The 25,636-nt window shown below is 50.5% G+C and overlaps 1 protein-coding gene across 1 annotated transcript in view; it reads right to left on the reverse strand.

The window, feature by feature from the left end:
• Itsn1 (intersectin 1) overlaps positions 1-25,636 on the reverse strand; it is a 206,751-nt gene that overhangs the window by 13,334 nt on the left and 167,781 nt on the right. The window contains exons 30-33 of the mRNA XM_076868630.2: positions 10,615-10,736; positions 8,799-8,905; positions 3,018-3,201; positions 502-600 (exon numbers count right to left, since the gene is read on the reverse strand). Of these exons, the coding sequence (XP_076724745.1) occupies positions 502-600; positions 3,018-3,201; positions 8,799-8,905; positions 10,615-10,736 (512 nt within the window). The remainder of the gene's footprint in view (positions 1-501; positions 601-3,017; positions 3,202-8,798; positions 8,906-10,614; positions 10,737-25,636) is intronic.

Genomic DNA, 25,636 nt, shown 5'->3' on the forward strand with positions numbered 1-25,636 from the left:
AAAATCAAAGCACAGAGGCACTGAGCCCCACATTAGGAAGAGAACCAAGAACTGAGTTCTCATTTTCTGGCTTAGAAGGTAATAGCCACTTGGTAGCACATGTGAAGGCTGCATGTCATGAGTTCTTTTTTTTTTTTTTTTTTTTTTTTTTTGATTTCTGGGTCTTCCCAGGTTTTTTTTTTTTTTAATATTTATTTATTTTAGTTCTCGGCGGACACAACATCTTTGTTTTGTATGTGGTGCTGAGGATCGAACCCGGGACGCACGCATGCCAGGCGAGCGCGCTACCGCTTGAGCCACATCCCCAGCCCTCATGAGTTCTTTTCATGCTAAACCAACTTCTTTTCTCTAAGCTACCAAGCAGATGGATCCAACACCCTGTTGGCACATGGATTCTGCACAACCATCAGGTGTGTTGGCTGGGGAAACTGCTAAAGACCCCAGTGTTCTCCAATGCTGAGAAGGTATTCCTCGGTTTGAAAAGGTCAGACAGGTACTTACATTTTTAATGATCAGTGGGTATCTTGTTACCCGCTGCATAGGCTTCAGTATAAAACTAGACAGCGGCATCCCTTTACAGCGAGGGTCCATTGCCAATCTCTGAAATAAGAGATTTGTTTAAATGTACCTCATAAATCTGAAAAGTCCAAACTCAGTGACATCGACACTAATGTCAGTTAGGACTCTCCACCCATTATCTCATTTATCTGGATGATAGATGGGGAACCTGGGATTGGAAGGGCCTGACCAGTTACAATGGTCCAAGATGAGGCAGTTTCCAGAGATAGAATGGGAGACCTCCAGGTATTTCCCATACCCCAGGATAGGCCCCGCCCTCTAGATTCAGCATACCTTCTGTGGGATACATAGTTCCTGCTCAGAGAGGAGATTCTTCCAATATCTAAAACAACTTTACACAACTCCGGAGAAGAAGAAGAATCACAAGACCATACAGTCAGAGCAAAAATTCTCCTCGAGATCGTGAGTTCAAAGCCAGCCTCAGCAACTTAGCGAGGCCCTAAACAACTCATAGAGACCCTGTCTCTAAATAAAATATAAAAAAGGGCCAGGGATGTTGCTCGGTGATTAAGGCCCCTGGTTCAATCCCTGGTACCAAGAAAACAAAAAACTCCCCCAAGTCCTGGAGAAGCAGAAGGGTGGAATCTCATCTAGATTTGTGCAGAGCCAAATTTGTGCAGTCTCTGGGGAGGGAGAGACCTGGGGGCCAAGACTCGGTCTCGGGGCCTGTGATTTGTCTCTGCCCTCAGCTCCCGCCCCTTTCCTTGCACCACTCTGTCAATTCTGTGAGCCTGCCTGTGGAGGAGAGTCTTTCTGCCCCCCAAATCAGAGCTTGTCTTCCAGTCAAGGGGCCATACAGTGACTTCTCTCTCCAGGACTCTGATCTGGTTTCACGCCATAGACACAGGCAGCTGCTGTGACCTGCTGGTGCGCCGAGGCCTGAGGACGGTCAGCATCTAGACCTGACATCCAGCCAAGGACACCTTTGTTCCCGGAATGCCTCCCAGAAGGCAAAGGCGTGCCAAGCTCTGCTGGAATGAGCAGGAGAAATGAAGAGAGGAGGGACAACAAGCCCCTCACCCTGGGCTGTGTCAGCATTTCCCTGAAGTTCAAGTGCATCCAATGATGACCTCGTCCTGCCTGTGACCGGAACCGGACCGCTCAGCATCTCTTCCCATCTCTGGCTCATGGGATTGAATCCAGGGGCATGTATCCACCGAGCCCCATCCCAGCCTGTTTTATTTTATTTTTTAAGATAGTTATCAATGGGCCTTTATTTATCTATCTATCTATTTATTTATTTATATTTGGTGCTGAGGATCGAACCCAGTGCCTCACACAAGCTAGGCAAGCACTCTACCACTGAGCTACAACCCCAGGCCCCAGTTTTATTTTATATTTTTGAGACAGAGCCTCTCTAAGTTGCGGAGGCTGGCTTTGAACCTGTGATCATTCTGCCTCAGCCCCTTGAGTCACTGAGATTACAGGTGTGTGCCACCATGCCTGGCTCAGTCTACTTCTTAACCATTTCTCACCTTTGAGTGACCTCAGAATGTCTCATTTATTGGCTAGCAAATCTAAGCATTTAATGTGGAGGTTTAACACGGGGTTGGGAGAGGGAAGGAACAGGAAGTTAATGTGAGGCTATGACCAGGAAGAGGCCATACTTTTGCCTCACAGTGATGATTAACACAGAATTCTCAGGGAGGTAAGAAATGGCCTGCCTCCCCCAAGTACCTGGGATCTGAAGGTATACAGTTGTCCTTATTGTTATCTTGCTGCTTATTGATCATAATGAACCTGATTAATGGAAGTGACCGTTGTCGTCCTATTTTTCCCTTGGAGAAATGGGGCAGGGGGTGTTTTTTGAATGACTGGTGTGGCCAGCAGGGACCCACTCTGGTTTAATGCCAAGTGTCAGGACTGCAAGCCCAGGGTGGGGACTTCTAGCAGTATTGGCACCACCTCCCCAAATGTCCCCTGAGGGACACATGGCTCTTAGGACCCTGCCAGTCCCAAGGAGAGGTCATGGCGTCCCATGTTGACTCGTGTGGGTTGCTCAGAGCTTGAGCCCATCAAGCAGAGCAACTCAGAAGGAGAAGAGGTGGCCACTGGGACCCTTGGCAGGTGAGCTCTGCAGGTCAAGGGCAGAGGCCAGCAAGGAACTGAGGATGCTGACATTAACAGAAGGGGAACCCGAGCCCTGCTCAGGTCCAATGAATGAGGTGAAAGACTTAAACATGCCTTCAAAGAAGCACCACTGATGCCCGGGAATCAGATCCCTGAAGACGTTCAAAGCTTCCAGGCCCAGGGCTGAGCCCGCCTCGCTGGGTGACAGCCACACCTCTCTACACCTGCAGCTAGTGCCAATCTCTGATTGCTTAGCGAGACTTCAACCCCTGCTGGCCTTCACTGGGAAGATGTTTGCAGACCCTGATGAGCCCTCACACCCAGCGGCCCGATATCCCCACTGTGGAGGCGCAGCCTGGCCCCCTTACTTTCACAAACTCCTTGAAGTCTGGGGCCTCGTCCGTCTTCTGCTGGATCAGGGCAGCCCCGTTGAGCTGGCAGCTGCAGAAGCGGATGTAGGGCTGCATGTGGGGCAGCTGGGCGCTCAGGATGTCCCCGATCATCTTCACGGGCATCTTCTCCCCAGACATCTTCTTGCGGACTCTCAGCGCTCTGCACGGAAACACGGGAGGTGAGCCCCCGCCTTCGCGCTGCCTGACAGCACTGCGGCACACTTCTAGGTGGTACAGAAACGGAATGTGTGTGAGGGGCACAGACCCGAGGGCCACTAAAGCATCTATTTGGGAGACAAGGAACAGAGAAAGAAATGAGTCTAGCGCTACGGAGAGGGGTCGCAGGGGCGTTTTCTTTGGCATGGTGGCTATTTGCCACCATTTTTCTTCTTGTGGTGAAATATGGAATCATTTCCCTGATAACTTGGGCAGGACCCTGTGTGGATGTCTTGCTTCAAGGATCATCTGTGGGAAAGCCCAGGCTGGCGGGGCATGAGCACTGAGCCTACTTCTGGGGTCACTGCCACCCAAGGGAAGTTGCTGTCACCTGGGGATGGGGAGACATTTTTAGACTACACAGAACATAATGAAGATGGTAATCAATTACCACAAAAAATAATTCCATTATGTTTGCCAAAATTAAGATTCATATTAATCATAATGGTTTGAACGGTCTCTGCCATTCTCTTCTTTATAGCTAATTTGAGGTTGACCAGATTAAGGGTTCTGAAGGGAGAAGTCTTTTACTATAGCAACGGGCCAATGAGCCCAAATAATCTACATCCCAAAAGCCAAGAAGAGGCGTTGGAAGGACTGGGAAGCATTTGTTCTGGGGTCCACCTGTAAAGTGAGTGTTCAAAGCCAAGACAGCTGGCACTGTGACATCCAAACTTCCAACTAATACGTGAACTCTTAAGACAGCTTCTGGAAGATACTGAGCTTCTATATGGCAAGGAGAACAATGTACTGCAAGGGCAGGTCACACCACACAAGGCCATGAATTGTTCAGCTGCCCGAGTGACCACAGGGGGATGGGTGGGTGGGTGGCTGGGTGGAACAGAATGGTGGGGTAGGGTTGTCACATGAGGCTGGAAGGATGTCCCTATGCATTCCTTTGGCCACTTTCATGGTCATATTGGAGCAGCCCTTGAGATCTGGAGGGCTATATAATTCCAAGGAGGCTCTGCAGTTAACATTAGGCTTTAAAAATTTGGGATCACTTTCTTTTCTTCCTTGCATATTTTTTGGGTAAAGAAAATTTCCTAGGCCCGAGAAAACCAAGGAATGAGACTTTAGGGAAAATAAATTATATGAGCAATCAGTACTTCCACCTCCAGTGGATGTCCCCATGGGAGAGGTCAGCACTGGCTGCTGGGGTGTGAGAAGTAGCAGCTTGGCGTCCTCAGGATAGCCCAAAGGACACTGCCCGTTGAGGGACTGGTGTGGAATCTCCCTGCAGAAATTTGCTTAAGGCTGATATCACTAACAATCTGGGGGGGAGAAGTGTCCCAAAACCATGTTACAAAGTTGCTGTGAATAGAATCAGGAAGCAATTCCATCATTTTTTTTATGAGGAGCAGTTTTTCTACAAGGTAATGAAAGTATTTTCAACCCTTTCCCTCCTTTTTGAATGGTGGGGGAGAAAAAAAGAAACTTCACAGGCACATTGTCATTGTCTTGTGTATACAGGGCTGGTTGCTAGGCTCTGAGGCCCATGTGGGTTGACCGAGTTGTCCAACGAGGAGGCAGGCCTGAAATCAAGACTGGACTTTCCAGGGCCTTGCCCCTGTGGAGTTCAGTTGCCTTACAAGCTTATGAGGAGTGGTGGAGGGTGCTATCAGGCCTAGGGTCATGTGACTCTGTGGTTGTAGCCACAGTCCTCAGAGCATCTGACCTTTGATGAGCTGATCTGCCATTTCATGAAAAAGTTTAGAGATGAGAAGTGTGAGGGGCCAAGGGCACAGATCAGCTGATCAACACCTCACAGAGCACTGGATGTTTGCAGAATGCATGAATGTGCCTAAGCCTCCGGGCGGTGCATGATCAAGAGCTAACATGGATTCATGCTTTCTATTGGTGGCATGTCCATGAAGGAGGTATTGGGACCCCACCCACTTCCTGTCTCTCTTTGCTTCCCAGCTGTCTTGACCTCTCACTGTGACATACTGCCTCACAAGCCCACAAGCAATGGGCCAGCTGACCATGGACTGGAACCTCCACACTGTGAGCCAAAGTAAACCTTCCCTCTTTTTAAGCTGATTATCTCGGGTGTTTACATTAGAGTAATGCAAAACTGACTAACAATTATTAGCCACACTTCCTGTTGGGGAAACCGAGGCACGTGGAAATGGAGTGGCTGGACCAAGTCACACAGTGAACACGTGACGGAGGCATCCCTGGAACCCAGGTCTGACCCCAGAGCCTGTGGTGGGGACAACTCCCTCCTCCCCATGTGGGCCCCTCTCTCCACGCCACGCTCAGCCTCTGGACCTCCCTTCTCGCTTCCTTCCCCCATCTCCACACCGTCTCCTCTTGTCCACACCCAGCCCAACGATCCCCTTTCCCCTCCTTCCTCCCATCCAGTCGCAGCCACTAAGATATGATTTCAGATTTTATTGTTCTTTCATTTTCTGCTTGAACCAAATAAAGTGCTATCATTTTTCTTAAGTTCAAAAGAAGGTGATTCAAAGACTTTAAGAAAGCCACTTTTGGGGGGAGAAGTTCTTGGGCTTCTTTTTTCCCCTTTTTCTATTTTCCTTCCTTCCTTCCTTTTTTCTTTTCCTTTCTTTTCCTTCTATCAAGGGGGCAGGAAAGAGTCTATTTTTTCTCCTTTTTTTAAACTTGTCCCTTGCAGTGACAGTAGAGTGTATCTGGGACACCAAACATATGTGGAGAATAACTTCCCCTCCTGGGGCTGTGCCTGACGTGGAGTCACTGGTCACGGATTCCTATGCATGTAGGAAACTCTCATCCAGTTCATTCTACTGCCTTACCTATTTCCACCCCTCCCAAGACTCTTGATTCAAAAAAATAGGTCCAATACTGCCCCCACCCACCTTCGCTTCCCTTCTGCTGTCTCCCTGACCCCTGCCTGAGAGGACCGGGCTCTGGACTCAAAAAGGTTCTGGCTCTTTCTGCCCTGCCCGGCTTTCTAGAGGCACATTCCTCACCAGGAAGAGGCCGACCTCTGTCTAATGTCCACTAGAGGCTTCAGTGGCAGGGGGTGCACATTTTGCAGGTGACCTCCTTTTATTTTCCTGTACAGCTTATTAGTTATTGATCTGCTGACTCCTGTGGTTCCCCTACATACCAGCAGCGTGCCCTGCGCCTCGGATCAGGAATGGCAGCTGTGAGGCAGCTTGCTGGTGGCTTTCCAGGAATGTCACCTTAAGTCCCCTCTACCCCAGTGGCCTCCCTCTTGCAGACTGCCGGAGCCTTCCGAGCTCCCCATCATCAGGCTGCTCCGTCGCATGGAGAAATCACATCGATGCGGCCAAGAGAGTGGGCAAAAGGTCCGCTGTGCGATTCACCACGCAGGTGCGCACCCTAGAGTCCTCCCAAGTTCTCTGGGTTTGAAGTAGTTCATCATAAAATGTTGGAATGAATAAAAGAAAAAAAAGATCCCCAGAAGGCTCCTGTTTTATCAAGATTTATCTAAAAGAAGAAAACTTAAGCCAGTGAACCCAAACTAGCTAGTCAATCAGGGAAGGGGGACAGGGAGCGGGGGGCCTTGGGATGGGAGAGGGGCCAGGAGCACCCAGCTCACTCTCCCAGGATGGACAGTGTGCCAGTTGTCCACAGGACCTCCTGGCTCCTCTCAATGGCCCTGCATTCTAGACAAAACAGGGATGGTGGCCGCAGTCACACAGGGGTTAGAACACAGGATGGGCGTTACTCTTCCAGGTAGTTGCCCTAAAGAAGTTAGAAGGTTCTGGAGTCCTGACAAAAACTTGGGCCATGTGACTCCTGCTTCACTGGGGGAGGTGATTGAGTGGAATCCCCAGTTTTGGGGACCTTGAGTGCCACGCATAGAACAGCCCACCTCCTGTGTGACTTTGGGAAATTCAGTCGGCCTCTCTGAGTTTTCTTTCCCTCGCTGTCACAGTACTCTCAGTCCCCACTTTGGGGCCATTAGGCAGGTCAGAGCTAACAAGCCTGGCCCCTACAGAGCTCATTTGTTTAAAACCACGTGTCTCCAGAATTTTAAGATGAGTACTTGTAGGCTCATGATCAATCAACACCTTCCACCCAGGTGACGGCAAGGGTCAGGACCGAGTGGGACCTTTGAGGGGTGGAGCCCAGTGCAAGGTAATGAGCCCACACAGGACCTGGGTCAGTTTCCCCCAGAATGAGTTGTTACAAAGAGCAAGACTGGCCCCCGAATCCCTCTGGCTTCCTGTCTCACTGTGTGTTCTCTCCTCGCGCACTCTCTGTCACTGTGATACTCCCACCATGAGGCCCTCCTCATTAGAGGCCAAACAGAAGAGACCACCAGATCTGAGATTTTCAGCTTCCAAAACTGTGAGCTAAATAAGCCTTTTTTTAAAAAAAAAAAAATGATAAGGTTTCCAGCTTCAGGTTTTTTGTTATAGAAATAGAATACAGACTAATGAAATCCCCATTTTACATATGAGAACACCAAGGCCCAGGGACTGTAAGCAACCTGCCCAAAGACACACAGCCAGAGGCAATAGCAAGATGTGAGCACAAGTCTGAGGTCCATCCTAAGCTTGGAACACTTCTACAGCATCCTTCTGGAGGAGGAAAACAGAAAGACTTTCTCTAAGTGCCTCTTTGTGTTCCAGAGCAGAGTGAGCAGACCTTCTGTACCTTTATTCATGTCACCTGCCCACGCCTCCTTGCCCATCCCTTCATCCACTGCCAAACACATACCCAAGAAAGTGGAGCCCTGAGATCACTTTATGAAAACAAGGTGGGGACAACATTTAGGAACTGGTGGCTTCCCGATGACCTGAATATGGAGATGGGGTATGGACACGGGCTTTGGGGTGGCTGCACTTCCCTCTCAGGCCTGGAGAGGGGGCCCTTGTTCCCAGCCGCTCTATCACAGGCCCCAGAGGTCAGGACTTGATCTGTCTTCTAGCAAGTTCTAATGAGGACCTGATGGACACACATTTTGGTTTTCTAGGTCTTTTGGGGGGGAACCTTTGTGATGATTTGACCCAGTCCTTTCACTTTATAGATGAAGGAACCAAGGCTCACAGAGGAAGAGCAGCGAGACTGTATCCCAACCCAGGTCCCTCGACTCCTAGCCCCACAGCTGCCTCTGCAGGCTAGAATAGGACTAAAATACAAGGCCACCCGAGGAACTCTGGTCATGTTAGACAGGGGACAGTTGCACCCTTTTCCATGTGCAGGAGCCAACAATGTCTCGAGAGAGCATCATTACCCCCTGGGAACCTGGGTCTCGGGGAAGGCCTTGGGGCTGGGGACTGTCTGGATGCAGCTGGCCAGTGGTCAGCAGTCAGAACTGGCCCAGCTCTGAACATTCTGGACCCACAGGCAAAGCAGGACCAAGGCTGCCTTGACAACTTACTCCCCACAATGACTATGAAGCGTTGTTCCGGAAAGCATGAGGGTGGGCACAGAGGGCGATGGCGCCTGTGAGTAGTAACAAGCAAAAAAGGCAGAGTGACACAGGGTGGCATGCAGGAGGGACACACGAGGGGACCACACAGAAGTGCTAGTGTGCGGGCCGGAGGCGGCGCGGCTGGGGATTAGAGAAGAAAGGCTTACTTCAGAAGTTTGATATTACACATAATCAGCTCCTTCCAGTTAACAAAAATCATAGCAACCTCTTTTTCTGTCAGCAGCTCAGACTCCATCAGGGGTTTCTGAAAGATCTACAGGTGCAGAAAATGAAGCGGTTCAGAAAGCAAACAGTTAGCTCAAAACTCGCACGCACGCGCGCACACGGGTCTGTCTGGAGCCAGGGAAGGGGCTGGGGTCTGCAGCCGACCGGAAGGTCCACCTTCCTGCAGAGTGCTGCAGCAGATGGAGGGGTGCCCGGCCAGTCTGCGGTCTTACAAAGGAGGGAGGGTGAGGTTTAGCCCCACCGGTAAGGAGCTGGGGGCCAGCACAACGTCATGTAGCAGGCAGAGCTGTCTCGCCTGCCCACCGCAAGGAGATGGCCCTGTGGGGAAGTGGGGCTTACGATGGCTGTGGCGCAGGCCTGTCCTTCACACCCTCGTGTAGCATTGCTGCTGCCCACAGGAGCTTGGGGCATTGGGAGGGAGGCAACCTCAGGCAGTAGCTCTGCTAACAAGCAGGGTTACTTGTGGGGCCCTCAGGGACGAACCTCATTGCTCTTTCCCCAGCGTCCTGGGCTGGCCTCAGGCACAGCCAGCACTTCCAGGGGGTGGTCACAAGGGGGTGACCTTGCCCTTCCCAAGTTCTGTGTGATTAGGTAACTTGCAGTAAATCACGGCTCTCAGTACCCCCATCCATGAGGAGGTCCTTACCTACTGTCTGGGGTAGGGGGCACTTCTGAAGTTGTTTGGGGATGGGTACCACCTGTCTTCAGAATAAACTTGCCCAGGCTGCCTGTGATCCCTGGGGACACTATTCTGAATGAATCCTTAAGCCTCTGTTGAATCAGGCATCTCTCTGGCCAGTACCCCTGGTGTGCATCTTGTCTACTATATGCACAAAGGTGCCATATCTAAGGGGGTGACACATCCTGGACACCTTAGACAGTATAACAGCAGTCCAATGTCTTGAGAAAAGGCAACTCTTTTGAAGTTGCGCCACTTCCTATAGGCTCATGCAGCCTTGGGGGCCCGCAATCCTCCCTGTACTCCTCCAATACTGAGTACCCAGCTGTGTCTCTCCAGGATGCTAGGACTACAGGATGAGATGGTTTTACAACATTTGATGACTTGGGTAGGGTTCGAAACTATTATGGCCTGTTTCAAATCCCCATTTCCTTCATTGGTGTCTTCCTGTGTGTAGGGACAAGAGGCCACCTTTTCAGCAGGGGTGCCCAACTCTGTATCACCCCATCTTTCCAGATGGGCTGGCTAAGACTCTTCTGGGAGGACATACAAGTTGAGGCATCATCCCAGGCCAGGGAGACTCACAGAGGCCTGGCAGGACACATCTTCATGCTCAGCAACAGATTTTTATCAGGGGTTTATGGAGCGCAAGGAACAGCTCAAGAGACTAGCCAGATGGGCGCCATCTTCAGATGCCAGCTCTGAGGGCCAGGAGTGACATGGCTGGCTCTATGACATCAACTAGTTGGTGGCTGAGCTGCAACTCCTCTTACTACAGCCAGGATTCCCAACTCACAGTCCACATGCCCCCTTCCACCAGCGCCTCTGGGACTTGAGTGCCCTCACATGAGCAAGCTCTGCCCCTCTGTGGGTGTGACTCAGCCAGCCCCAGTGAGAGACGGGTTCCTCCCGGGTCAGACCTCCTGGCATTTGCTATCCACGTGCTCCCCACAAGTCAGAAGGTGTCCCAGGATCAGAATCGGGACACAGGCTTCCTCAGCAGGGCCCCCGCCTCCTGCAGTGCCCCCCCACCCACCACCATCCCCAGCTGCCAGTACCTCTGTAACCAGCTGGAGGTCATTCACGTAGTTCTCCTCTGTGACAATGAGTTCGTGAATGTACCCTTGTCGCTTTCGTTCAGTGGGGGTCAACATATCCAAGAGATGTAAGTCTGAACACCCTGGAAGACACAACCGTTTGGGACCGTTTAGTCGGAATCTGGAGCAACTCACAGGGCTTTGCAATGACGATGCTCTGGGCCTGTGGCTGAGCCCCGGTGGCCTCATTCCAGTCGGGCAGGGCTGGGGGTTGAACGGCACCTTCCTTAGATATGCTGAAGCCTTAACCCCTGACCCATTGAATGTGACTTTATTTGGAAAGAAGGTCTTTACCAATGCCATCAAGTGAAGATGGGGACATTCACAATCAGGGTGGACCCTGATCTGTATGGCTATTGTCCTTATGAGAGGTTAGAGAGACACAGAAGGAAGGCCACCTGACCATAGCCCACAGAGGCAGAGATCCAGTGATGCGTCTGGAAGCCAAGGAGTGCCAGGGACTGCCAGAGCCACAAGAGGCCAGAGCAGATGTTCCCTGGAGCCTTCGGAGGGAGCCCGGCCCAGCCCACACCTTGACTCAGACTTCTGGCCTCCAGAGCTGTGAGACCATAAATTCCAGCTGTTTTAAGCCACTGGTTTGTGGTCATTTGTTATGCCACCCCTAGAAAACAAACACTCTGGTTCATCAAAAAATAAGAAAATAACCTTAAAAGACCTAGTAACAATTGGCCAACATAACTATGCCAGGTACTATCCTAACAGCTCTACCCTGATAACTGCCTTTAATGTTCCTGCGTCATTCTAGAATCACTCCCATTATACAGATGAGGAAACCGAGGTTCAGGGAGGTGGGCTCTCCCTGACTCTCAGCTCGGCAGTGGTGAAGCCAGCCCTGAGACTTTAGGACCAGAGGCTGTACTCTACTCCAGGTGGCACTACTGGCCCCCAGCAGAGGGGGCCCTGTGGCTATACCAAGGTTGGTTTTTGGAGGGTGAGGTGGCTCTGTTGAGCTCCGAATGGATCTGGGGAACTCATGGATCTGATGTGAGAGGTACTCAGATAGAAATGAGAAAACTCTACTGGCCAAGGCCACTGCCCAGTCCTGTAGAAGCTGAGCAGCAAGTCTGCAGACAGGAACAACCTCCAGCGGCCGACGGCTCCGTGCAGGGCCTGTGCTGAGGCCAAGGCCACTGAAGGGCATGAGCTACTCCACGGTCCTGAGGTGGGCCAGCCCTGGACTCGGCTCACTTAGCTTATTTGGGGTGGTGTCTGCTTGGAACATTAACTGCTTATGGGTAGAGGCTGCCCTAACCCCAGGTGCACAGCATTGAGGGGCAGGGAAGCTTGATTTTAGGGAATACCCTGCATGCAGGTCTGGGCCCACCTCTTTCAGGCCAGTAGTCACCCACTTCTTTTTATTAATGAGTCTGTATTGATCACAGAGGTCACATGTGTGACCAGAGATTGAGATAGAGTGGGAGGTGTCTTGATGTAGGTGGGGAGTGGCCAGCTGAGTCCCATTCACTTTCATTTCTCATCCTCTCTACTCCCCATAGGGGTGCAATGGAGCACCACGAGAAAGCCCTTGCCTGAGGCCAGCAGTTCTCAAAGTGTGGTCCAGGGACCAGCAGCATCTGCATCCCTGGGAGCTTGTTAGACATGCAAATGACCAGGCCCCTGCCTAGGGGACTACCTCAAGGTGGGGCCTGGGAAATCTGATTTAACAAGCTTTCCAGGTCATTGTTTTAAGTACACCAAAGTTTTAGAAGCCTGCTCTGGTTTATCTAGGGTTAGTGAGAGATTCCAACTCCCCCAACAGGCTTATCTGGACTCAGGATGGAGCTAGTCCATATGCTGGAAGCTTCTGCAAATTGAACAACCCCTCTAAGGCAAATGATACCAGCAACTTCTTGGCAAATGCTCTTGCCTCTGGGGCTGGCTCAGTCCTTGCTTTTTGTTCACTCCCCTGGCCAATGGCCCTTTGGGGATGCACAGCCTCCCTTGTGGGGCAGGAACATCCCAGGACAGGCAGCAGGAATGAGCCATCATTATGTTAATACCCTCCACACCCTTCCATCCCAGACCTCACTCAGAGCCAACCTCCGGGAGTTTGCAGATGCCTCTAAACTTGGGCCCTCTCCCTGGCCGCCTGTGTGGCCCACCTCTTCCTGTCTGGGGTTTTGATTGTCTTTTATGAGAACAGCTGCTTTGGTAGCGAACTCTCAGGTAAGAAACTGGCCTGACTGCTCGTTCCTTCAGTTCAGCCAGCTCTGCCCAGCTGCTGTGTGAGCTCTGGGTTAGAGGAACTTAAGGGAACTCTCTAATTTCTTTCTTGGGGAAGGCACCCAGGAAATACTCCTGAATTGGAGTCAGGGGGCGGGGGACATGTACAGTTCTTGCACTCGTTTACCCCTCTCCTGTGAATGAGTCAAAGGGCCCAGGACTCAGGGCATTTCTATTCAAGGGTGAAATTCAGCTCAAGAATTTGGGGTGTGCACCTCATGGAAGCAGTGTGCTGGGGAGTTTTCAGGATGGTCCCTCCCCCAGGGATATCAGAATGCTGACGCGGAGAAGGAATTCGAGATTTACCCTGCAAACACTGTGAGTGGCACATGCAGTGACACAAACATCAGGACACTCGCTAGCCTGGTCTCCCAAACATTCCTTTAGATCATAGTTCTCTTAGAGATGGGTGCCAAGAGCTCTTACGTACTACACACGTAACACACATGCACATTTTGAGCACCATTTTATCAGGTTCATAGATCTTATGCATTCTTCCCACAGACACCTCCTGATGTGCCACCATGAGTCTGAAACCAGCTGTGTGGGGTGCTGGGATTCAGGACAGAAGAGAGATGCCTGCCCTCTGGGGCCCAGCTCACAACCCTGGAGTGCAGTGGTCCCCAGCTGGAGATGGTACTGTCCCCATCAGGTTGAAGTTGGTACTACCGCCCCTCCACCAGGTTAAGGGCTGAACTGCACCCCCACTCCCCAGGGTGGCCATTGTGTTCTTGTTGTCCTAATGACAAGATGGTTGCTGGAATTCGGCAGGCTAGAACAGGACAGGAAATTCTGCAATATACAGGACAGGATATCACCCACCCTACATGCTAATAGACTCCATCGGGAAACACTGACATTATTAGAAACTGACAACCAGACCGGGATTGCACCCACAAGGAGGAGTGAGGGACTGGAAGACACACCTAGGAAAACCAAGGACCTGTCAGGCATAAAGACCACTGACTTGCTTTGGATCTCGGTTCTTCTAGGTCTTAAGTTTTACATGGTTCAAGTTCTAAAAAGCTCAGAGCCAGGGCAACTGCAGCAGGTCCAGAGAAAATTTGGGCCACTGGTCCCAGAATCCTAGTTACCTGGGGCCAATTCAGGATGGACAGGAGGGCTGCGCACAGCCTCTGGCCTGGGACAGTTCTGGCCGTCCAATCTACACACCTGCAGGGTCCAAGATGGAGCTGGTGGAACTGAGAGGTCTTGGGGTGCTGGGTGGGTCTGGCCTGCTTGCCCAGTGAATTCCACCCTATGCAGGTCTGACTGCCAGTCTTTCTGGAGACAGGGGGATGTCCCTGATGGCTTCTCCAGGACCCAGAGCACAATGAAGGCAAAGATTTTGTGGGGAGATTCTTCTCCACATCACACAGCAAGCAACCATGTTGACTTGGAATGATCTTTTTGACCACTGAACTGACCCATGTGATGCTGTTTAAAAAATAATTCTTGTTGGTATATGCCAAAATACATTCAGCAGTCATGTATAACTAAAAAGAACAAATGAAAAATTAAAAAAATTCTGGCTGCTGAATGCCAGACCAAGAGAACCATGAAAGTCTTGAAAAAGGCATTTTGAACTTCAAAATATCTTCCTTTTGAAAATTTAACATTTAGAAAAACAAGAGAGTCAAATTAAAAAAAAAAAGTTTTCTTTAGGGGAGGAGGGAAGTGGCCCTTCTCCCCTCTGGGTACCAGGATAAACATGGCTTGCTGGCCACCCCCTTGCCCAGCGAAAAGCAAGAGGATCGAGTATGGCAAAGGATTTTCCACTGAGGTCAAGGAGGGATGAAGGAGTCTCAGCTGAAACCCACTTACAGCTGAAATAATACTGCAAATGACTGTGAGCAGTTAAAAATGTTCCCCATTATAGCCCACATAAAATTCCTAATATATGTGTCTAAATTTTGTACCATTTTCTTAAAACACATTTACAAAATAGAACTGTAATAACTTTGGAAGACTGGAGAAACGTATGGACAAAATCTAATACAAAAAAGTATTCACCTTGAAACCCATGTGAATACAATATTAATTATACCCTAAGAGCAACCTAAATCTTTTTACTACAAAAGTAATACATGAGCACAAGGACAACGTAGTTTCAAAGTACGCAGAAGCATTTAGGGTAGAAAGTGCCCGCGACTCTCCTCCTCACCTCTAACCTATCTTTCCCAATAAGGAGCATAATTTTTAAAACCAAATTGGCCCCAGAGCAAGCTGGCCATTGGGCAAAGCAAATAAACAGGCCTGGTTCTTGCTATGAAAGAGCCAAAACATATAATGAGTTGGTCGATAAATATTTATTAAGTTCCTATGAAGTCCAAGAGACATAGGAATAAGAAAGAGACTGTTCTTGTCCTCAGAGAAACTCATGACCTTGGGGAAGACTTGATAGGAAAATTAAAAAGAGCAAGACAGGCCACTGAGTTGTGCTGAGGGAGGGCAGGAACTCAGTGAAGTGGGACACTCTGCTCTGAGAGGAGGCTCCTTGGGGAGGCCCTCCTTGTGCTGGGCTTCCCTAGCGCCGAGGGTAAGGCCATTGTGGTGAAGCCCAGGTGGCAGGTGAACACAGAGATCCTATGGGAGTCAAGGGGGCAGCAGGCAAGGGCAACGTCATACAGTCATGATGCCAGGACAAGATTCTGCAGGGAGCAGGGTGTGGTGGCAGGAGGAGGGATGAAGCCTGCAATCCCAGTAGCTCAGGAGCCTGAGAAGGGAGGATTTCAAGTTCAAGGCCAGCCTCAGCAACTTAGTGAGACCTTGTGTCAAACTAAAAAAACAAAAAAGGGCTGGGGATGTAGCTTGGTGGTGAAGTACCTCGGGGTGCAATCCCCCCGTGTGGACAAAGATTCTGACGGGACCAGGCGAGACAGTGACAGGGAAGTGTGTCAAGAGTTTTTGGTTCTAAGGGAGAGGATACACCGTCTCTGGGGACGTCCAGCCTAGGTCCTCTCACTAAATGGCCCTGGGTCAGTATCAGCAGAATACTTGTTAATTGGGCTCTGGAGCTCCTGTCTACACTGCAGGCCAACTGTAGAGTTCATCTGAGTATGGAGATTGGGGACCCCAGGGTCTTAGTCTCTCCTGCAGGTGAGTGTATGTCTTCCAGAGCTGAATCAGATCCTTCTGGAAAGACTGATAGAATTGAGTGCTCCTCAACATCCTAGACAGAGTGGTGTGTTTGTGGCGGGAGGAGGGGTCATTTAGGAAAAGCAGATGAAACCCATGTGGACACAACCTGAAGAAGGTTCTCTGGTCCAGCACTACTGCCCTCCACCCCACAGCTAACGTCTGAAACTCAGAAGTTTCCTGGAGACGATGCTGTGTGTTCCTGCAGAGAGCCAGCATCTGTGCTGGAACTGGGGTTCAGATGGGTGAGATGGGCCGGGTCCTAACCCTCTGGGGAACTGCAGTCTACGGGTATCCCAGGCTGACTTCTGTCTCAAAAGGCATGGCGGCAAGTTGTGATCAATCCTTGGGACCCAGGGTTGCAGATCCTTAGATTTTTTCACAGGGTCTAGAGAAGCTGATGGGCCCATAGGCCCATGGGGAGAGGTGGGGATGGCACCTCATGGCACCAAAGCCCCCCATGCCCGTGTTCCACTGGGGCTGGGCGTGCCAGTCTGGCCTGTCCTGGAGACCCGTCGCATCCCTGTGCTGGGTCCCTCTGCCGGTGTCTGTTTATCTGAACCTAGAAGCTTAAGAGTTCCAATGTGGTTTCCACATAAACTTCGGGTTACCAGGCAGTTTAGCGGCTGTTGGGAAGTGATGAAATTGAACTCTCAGGGATAAATCATCTCTTCACTTGCCCATGAACATGATGTTGGGGGGGGGGGGGGAGAGTACATTATTTATGGCTTTACAACTGGATTCTGGACTCCCTTCCTGCATCTGGTAGCTCATTTTCGGCTCCGTTGATGTCACCGCCCATGTTTTTCTTTCTTCCTGAGTTCCTGCTCTCCATGTGCCCTATCCTGCAGGATTTTAGGTATCCTTTGTAGATGCTGTCAACAAATCCTTTAAGAACACAAGGCAGGTAGGTTAAGGTGTTACGATAGAACATTTTTATTGGAACACCAGGGAGGAGGCTGTGGTTTTGACTGGGAGGTGTGGGAATAATTGCAGAGGAGGAAGAATATGAGCTGGACTTTGCTATGGCTGAATGCATCCCTCCAAGTTCGTGTGTTGGAAGCTTCATCCCCATTGTAGAGGTGTAGAGAGGTGGACTTGTGGAGCGATTGGGTCCCCAGGGCGCTGCCTTCACCAGGGCCATGCAGGAGTGGGTTTCTGATACAGAACAAGTCCGACTCCCTTCCCTCTGTGTGCCCATTTTGTCCTTCCACCCCTCCACCGTAGGATGACTCGGCAGGAAGGCCTGCACCAGATGCAGCCCCTGGGGCTTGGATGTCTCAGCCTCCAGCACTGTTGCCACGGGGATTTCTTTATGCATCACCCCATCTCAGGTATTCTGTTGTAGCAGTAGGAAATTGACTAAGCCAGATGTCATCAGGAGAATATCAGGGTGGGTGGGCAGTGGTGATGAACAACTGGATCAAAAGGGCGTCAGAGTGGGATCCTGTAGCCCTGGGGACAGATGTGAGGAGGGAAGCAGACACAGGGGTGATAGTGAAAAATGAGTTAGTCCCAACTGCCACAGTGAGCTGGCAGGTCCAGGCCCCGTGCATAGATACCCACTGAGTCCTCACCCACAATCCTTTGCAGTAGCTACTGTCACCTTTCATGGAGCAGATGAAGAGAACAAGGAACAGAGAAGTTAAAGAAGTTGACAAAGTCTTTTTAATAAACAGGGAGCTGACCCCAGGGCCCACCAGTGTGCTGGGGTGTCGTGACTGAGGGCCAAACCTTAGGAACCGGCAAGGGGTGATGGGGGAAAAGACAAACAAATGCTAGTAGAGAGAAAGCTGGGACCAGGTGGGACACCATCCTCTGATGGAGGAATAGTGACCAAGAGCTAGCTCAGCACATTTATTATATAGGTTTTCTCATCAAAAGGCTTTCTGTGAGAAAGTTTCTTCAAAGCAGGCAGGCCTGAAGGGTGAAGCACTGGCAAACAATTACAATTATCTAGTTGAGCTCATAATTCTCTATTCCCGGCAGCTGGTGTCTGAACTCAGGGTCAAGACTGATAGGATTCCATGCCTTGCACAGAACCTCCTCCAGCAGGGCATCACCATAGCAACTGGGCAATCTTGTCCTGCACCATGCACTGAAAGTTCCCAGGGCAGCTCAGCCACAGCCCAGCGGCAGTCACAGACCATGATCCTCATCACCACTCCCCACTCTAGGGTTGCCAGGGTTCAGTGCCACAGTCTGTGGATAAAACCACTGACGTCCATCACTTTGTCTGGAGGCTGGAAGTCTGAGATTAAGATGACAGCAGGCTGGTTTCTCCTAAGCCTCTCACCTTGGCAAGCACCTCCTCACTGTGTCTTCTCACACAATCTTGCCTCTGCATGCAAATCCACGGAGTCTCTTTGTGCATCCAGACTCTTTTTACAAGGACACCAGTCGGATTGGATTAGGCCCCACCCTAGGCCTCATTTTGACTTATGCCTTTTAAAAGACACTATCTCCAAGTTCAACTATATTCTAAGGCATCTGGGCTCCAACATGTGAATCCTGGGAGCCATCATTTGGCCTGCTGCAGGCAGCAGCGCAGCTGGGCTGTGTTGGGAGGAGCACTGTGGCAACCTGTGTGGGATGGAGGAAGAGGCTGTGGCCCTAGAGTACAACTGCACATTGGAGTCATCCACGGGGCTTTTTACAATCCCAGTTGTACCTAAGACCAATGAAATCTGACTTGCCACCGTGAGACCCAGGTGTCTGTCCTTTGTAAAGTTCCTATCTAGTTCCAGAGGACCACTCATCATGGGGAAGATGGCCTGAAAATCCAGAACCCGGTATGAAGAGGAAGGGAGATTTGGAAACCAGGCCAGGCCAGGCACACTCAGTACGAGGGCTGCCATAATGCTCGGCAGAATTCAGCCCATGGCAGGCCACTCAAGCAATTGGCCAAAGAGGCTTGTTTGATGGCTGTGACCACAGAATGTCATCTCTCCACAGCCACCTGCCACCTGGAACCCAGATCCCTCTGCTCTGCTCCAAGTGCCCTGGCAGCCACACGTGAGTCCACCTTGCCACCATCGACCCCCAGCTCTATGTGATGGCTTCAAAGGTCACTCCACTCAATGCCCCCAATGTCCTCAGTCTGTGGGTGGGATTGTGGAATCCAGCAATGTGTGCAACTTCCTGTATCAGGACTAAAACCTTTGCTTGTGAAGTCTCAGGAAATAGAGCCACAAGAGTTCTTCAAAGGGTGGGCCTGGCAGGGCGCACAGCCACTCTGTCCCCAGGAGCTTCCTGGTGCTCTGAGCTCAGGGCTGTTGGGGCTGGCAGCGACCAGTCTGGGTCCAGGCAGATGGGTCTTCTCCAAAAACAATCCTTGGTTGAGAAACCCCAGGACGGCCTCTGGAGGCTGTGCAGACAGACAGTGTACCTTCCTTCCCAAAGGGACTGTCTTCAGAAGTGTCTAAGAATAGTCTGGCCCCTGATCTCTCTTGGCCTTGGCAAACTGACCTGGCTGGAACACAAGAGATGCCCTGAGCCCAAGACTTTTCTTGCTCGGTTGCAGCACCTGTGGAGATGTGCCTGGGTCCCTGGGTCCCTGCTTGGGGAAGCTTCCTTTCTAGTGGGGGAGACAGAAAACCAAAAAGCGCATGAACAGGTAGTATGTAGGGTGGATATGAGAATAATGAAACACAATTTATAAGATTAATAAGCTTATTTCCTGCCGGGTGCTGTGTTGCACGCCTGAAATCCCAGCAGCTAGGGAGGCTGAGGCAGGAGGATTGCAAGTTCAAAGCCAGCCTCAACAAAAGTGAGATGCTAAGCAACTCAGTGAGACCCTGTCTCTTAATAAAATACAAATAGGGCTGGGGCTGTGACTCAGTGGTCGAGTGCAGGAGTTCAATCCCCGCCCCGCCACCACTCCCTGCTCCCACCCTCTCTAAAAAAACTCATTTCCTGCCTTAAGGTCTTTTCATGAGTATTTCTTCTTTCAACAATGGCGCATTCCCCACACACATTGACTTTGTAATGCTCCCACCCACAGCCTTGCTGGGGAACAGGGGAGGGCAGCCCAGGACTGGCCACCACCAACACTTCTTGGGCAGCCTCCCCAGGAGTGAGGTGGCACAGGGAACATGCAAGTGTGCCAGGGAAACCCTGAGGCTGACTTACCATCAACAAGGAGACAGGGCCCCACAGTAAGTCGACTACAAGGAAGGGTCCAGCACTGTTGTTAGTGCTGTTCCTGGGGTGGTCTTTTTTGGGTGCTGGGGATTGGTCCCTGGTCCTCGGGCACACTAAGCATGTGCTTTACCACCGAGTCGCACCCACAGCTCCTCTGTGGAGATTGCAACGGGGATGTAACAGAGACATGTGTCTTGCCCCCAAGGAGCTCAGTGTAATGAGGGACGAAGGAGAATCTATGTGTTTACCCATCAGCCTCTCTGTCCACTCACTGTTAGGCTTGAGGAGTTCAGGAAAGAGCTGAGCCAAGGCAGGGACGCGGCAGAGAGCAGGAGGACAGAAGAGGTGGGGGGACAGAGTGAGGACATGCCTGGCTGGGGTGCACCAGAGGCTTAAATCTGATGCAGGTACCCTGGGAGGTGGTGAGAGCCTGTGGTGATTGAGGGGTCCATTGGCCCAAGTGCCTATGGGTCACCCCCCTGATTATACGGGTGACACACAGGATCCCTGAGAGGAAGAGGGGTCTTGGGGAGACTGGGTCACAGAATCGCTAGCTGCCCACCCCTCACTGCCTCCCAACATGAGCCCAGGATGGCACAGTGGGTTCCAACTTGTGACAAAAATGGTCTGTTCCGTGCAGTAGTCTGCAAGGTGGAAGAGAGTTCTCAGGAGGGCTGGTGAAAAACTGCTGGGGACACAAAAGCCTAGACTATTGTGAATGGTCATCCTAGCAACTCAAAAGGTGACAGAACTAGAAAGAACATGGGGCTCGGAGCGGTGACCAGTGCCCCTGGGACTAGCGAAGGCTTTCCCGAGAGGTGACCACTGAGCTGTGCTAGAAACTGAGCAATATAGGAAAAAAAAAAAAAAAAAAAAAAAAGACAGGGGAGGCAAGAGGCCAGAGAAAGGGGAAAATCAGGCAAGGTACTGCAGACCAACTAGAAAATTTGGGGCTTTATACTCCAAGAACTGGACTTCTCCTCGATGATTTTAAGCAGAAGTTGTATTTTTAAAACAGCTTTGAACATGGCCTGAACATGAAGAGACTAGAAGGTGAGCATGGATGCAGAGAGACCAGATAGAAGATCTGTGCCTTCCTTATGGAGGGGCAGGCGTAGCTTGGTGGCCCCAGGACCTTAGCACTTGCTGCTTCTTGGACTGAGACCGTTCCTTCCCAGGATCTTCAAAGGACTCTGTCCAGTTTTGTCCATCATGGACTGGAATAACTGCTGACCTGTCTGTCAGTGTCTTCCTGCTCTGACAGGTTCCTCAAATGCAGTCTACTTTTGTTCTACTGAGCAAGATCTTCTGGCCAGGTTGGTTCTAGATTCCAGGCAAGGGCCATGACTTGCAGGGAGCAGCAGGAGAGGGAGCCCCTCCAGTCTCCAGAACCTTTGATTCAGCAGAAGGGGAGGAAAAAGGCAGGAGAGAACTGGCAGATGAGCTTCTGCCCCTTGGGGAGAGGGTGAGGTTTCCTATTGGATTCCAAGTCAGTGGAGGGCTGTTATGGTGGATTCAAACTGTGGGGCTTTCCTCGGGGCCTCAAAACTCCACGGCAACGCTCCCAGAGAGCAAAGAGACCTCCCTGGTGTTGCCTCCTCTACCAGAGGCCTGGCAAACAGCAGAGGCATCCAAGGCCAGGCGCCTGGGATGCATGCGACTGGGCGGGGGCAGAATTGGCCTCCTAGTCTTTCAGCTGGCTGGGGGCAGCTGCTCTGGGGCGGGTGCTTTGGGGAGACACATACATGTCCCTACCCAAGCTGCAGGACTGACTGCTTAGGGAAAAAACCCAGTAGCTGGCATGGGGCGAGGGGGGGTGGGGGCGGGCTGAACGTTCCATTCTTTGCTGGCAATGGCAAGAGAACATAAGGCCACAGAAGGCTGTGATGAGAAATAAAGGACTCAGGGACTCAAGGCAGTTGTGACAGGTTTATTGTGGAGCGCGGCATGGGCCTGCCAACACAGTCCACAGACGTGACATTTAACAGCCTTGCACATTCCATGCTCCCTGCTGGCCGCCCTGTCAGCCCTGTGAAACCCAGGCAGCTCAGCCACAGCCACCAGCAGACTGCAGGGGCGACGCTGGCCTAGGGACCAAGCGCATCACTGCGTGTTTCAGGAATGCAGGAAAAATGCTTTTAAAAGCTGCTTGTCTCCACGCAGGTGGGTCTTCTGCAGATGGAGGGACTGGGCTGTAGTCTGTACAGATGAGTGGGGCCACTTGCAGAGAGCCATCTGAGGGCGTTAAGGGAAGCTGTCGAATCCCTCTCTGAAATCCCTAATCCAGAAAGGCACCCAACCCACCAATGCCTGGGTTCACTGCAGGCACACAAGCAGGAAGCCACTTTTTTGGATCCTGTGATGCTTACCCCCCAGGTACAAATGCCCTTTCTCCAAGAACGACACAACAAAGCTTGTATCTGTTGGGTGCTTACTCTCTGCCAGGCATTATAAATCTCTCCTTATATACATGAGGTCACTGAAGCACAAAGAAGTTCAATAACTTGCCCAGATCACTCAACTGGTAAGTGGCAGAGATGGGATCTGAACCCCTTCTCTGAACTACCAGCCCCGACTGCAGCTATGTTGATACCCCAAACCCCTCCTGCCTGAGCCCCCTTCTTCCTATAGGAAGTTGCTTATAGGAAAATAAAATGTTCCAACATTCTAAGAGACATGGAGCAAATATTAGACTGAACTTTGTAGATAAGCAGCGTGACTCTATATGGCACCGTGGTCTCTGGTGGCAGCCAGGAATGGAAATTTAGAAGCTATAGTTGGCACAGAGCAAGGCCAAGCCTGTATTTGGAAAACTCTGTCAAGGCCTATATACAGGGTGAGGCGAGCCAGCTTGGAGTTTGTGCATTGAAAATGTGCACCAGTGTGTGAAATGCTTACCAATGGCTCCGAGCTCCTGCAAATCCCAGCAGTATGTGACTCACACGAGGGAAGAGGGACCCATCCCTGTCTTTCTGTGGAGATGGGAGCTCGAAGGCTCTGGGGTAGACAGGGCTGTGCTTCTCAAATGGTAAAACTAGAAAGAGGACCGACGAGAGGGTCGAGAGAGCTCTTTTCAGAACACCACTGTGTCTCCCTAGAGCCTCAGTGTTGCCGCTGTCAAGGGCAGGGCTGGTGCCCAACTTTCCCTGAGATTGCAACATCACCAAATAATCCACAGGGCATCTGTCCTCACTCTTTTGCTCCCTTTCCCAGTGGACCCTGGAATGCAACACACTGGCTCTGTGTGCATGATCGTGGGTGACAGGAACAGAGAAAAGAAGGGACAGAAAGGGGCATGTGAGGGGAAACCAGGGGCCTCAGGAGTGCACAGTTCCCTAAACGACACTGGCTGGTCACAATGCTTCCCTTCTTCTGGGTCAGAATTCAGAGAACTGCATCAAGAGAAGGAATGCCCAGATTAAAAAAATATATGATGGGCTGAGTCAAGGGAGGAACACTTCCTCTTTGAGGCTTGCAACATTGCTTGGAAACCACGTGCCAAGCAGATGTGGAAATAGCAGTTGTAAGTCTCTGCCAGAATCTTCCAGAGTGGTGTCTGTCTGCTTTCTACTGTACCCTGATCTCACCCCACAACCCACTGTCACCAACCTACAGATGAAGGCATTGAGTTACCTGCACGTCTTTCCTCCTCTCTCTTCCTCTCCTCCTCCTTCTCTCTCTCACACACATACACACACACACACACACACAGAGCTGACACCATTAAAACAAAACAGGTAGCTTCTCGGAGTTAGCATGCTTACCAGGGAGTCCCACAGGTACAATGTACAGGTTTCTTATAGTTGATGTTCATTTATTTTTATAAATGCCTTTAATTTTTGTGAATGAAGTCATAATTTAAAATTTCTGGGGGAACACAGAGAACAGAGTCTTCCTTGGAGGCTACAGAACCCTTTGACATGGATTAGCTAACTACACATCAGAAAACATTCTGGAAGTCTTGTTTTTGCATATGTGGGGTATTTTTAAAAAGAAGGGCCAAAAGCTGGGCATGGAGGCACATACCTGCAATCCTAGTGACTCATGAAACAAGAGGATTGCAAGTTTGAGGTCAGCCTCAGCAACTTAATGTGACCCTATCCCAAAATAAAAAATAAAAAGGGATGGGGTTGTAGCTCAGGGGTTAAGCAACCTGTACAAAAAAAAAAAAAAGCCCCCAAAACTCTGGCTGAAGTGAAATATTCACATAAGGTTATCTCAACCTTTTGACCATTTGATCTTATGTTTTTCTATCCTACCAAATCCAAAATATCAGACATTCTCTATACATTGTTGGGATCACTGACACTCAATAATATGGTTTCCCTAAAAGCTCTCACACATTTTTGGCACTAAAATAAATAAATAAGATTAAGTATAGTTTTGCCAAAAGAAAAAGAAAATCACTCTCAGAAATGATTTTCAATTTGTGAGGGAGCAGGCCTGACTCCTTATCTGGGTGGGACTGGCCAGGCCAAAGCCCAGCTCCTCAGCCTCCTTGCACAAGCTGAGCGCCAGACTCCAGAAGCAGCTCCCTCTGGGGTTCTTCCAACAGCGTTCCTTCCAGGAAGCTTGGCTCTAAAGGAAAACAAAAGTGGGGACATCCTGGTGGGCTCTTGGAAGGAGATGTGGTAGGTGTCAGGAATCTGGACGCTGGTGACCATTTTCCACAGTCAGTTCATGTGATTGATTCACTCCTCGCACAGGCATTTTCACTACTAACTGCCACATGCCAGGGCAGGGCGACGACACACTGTATGGGGTTGAGCCATGTGAAATTGCTGTTTGCTTCTCCCAGTTGGATCAAACTGCATTAAATTCGTTTTTCCTTTCCTTTTGCTTATTTATGTGGATGGCCAGCTAAATGTGGCCTCAGGGTCCAGGCAGGTTCCCTGGCGTGGCTGCCGGGAAGAGTGGCGACTCTAGCAGGATGACCCATCGCCCATGGGTAGCTGACTCCAGGAGAGAGAAGTGGTAAGGGATGCCTCTGTAGCTTTGAGCTTACTTTTTGTGTTGGGATTACTTCCATTTCCTTAGCCAGCGCCGACTGTCTTTGCTGCCTTGGATTGAAATGGAAAAATGAACTAATTTTAGGAACCGTGAGCCCAGTTTGGTTGCTTCCTAGTCTTCCCAGCAGTGCACGCCAATGCTCAGCCTTCCTTTCCAGTTGTCCGGGGCTTTTTAGCCAATTCGGCCATCTCTGAAAGCATGCTGGAGTTCTTTCTTGAACGGTTTGCTTGACAGGAATATTTGGTCTTGTCTCTCACTGGGGTTGTTTGGTGCCAATTTATTTGAAAGAGACATTAAGAGATATGGAGAACTAGCACCACGTTTGGGAGAAAGTGAAAAGTGCAAATTCTATCTTGGAACTCCTGAGAGAAGTTTGGATCACAACATGGCTACTTATCTAAAAACGCACTCTGATTTTTTAAAAAGTGATTTTTTAGTTGTAGATGAA

Source organism: Callospermophilus lateralis, chromosome 10 (assembly GCF_048772815.1).
Source record: "Callospermophilus lateralis isolate mCalLat2 chromosome 10, mCalLat2.hap1, whole genome shotgun sequence".
Lineage (NCBI taxonomy): Eukaryota > Metazoa > Chordata > Mammalia > Rodentia > Sciuridae > Callospermophilus > Callospermophilus lateralis.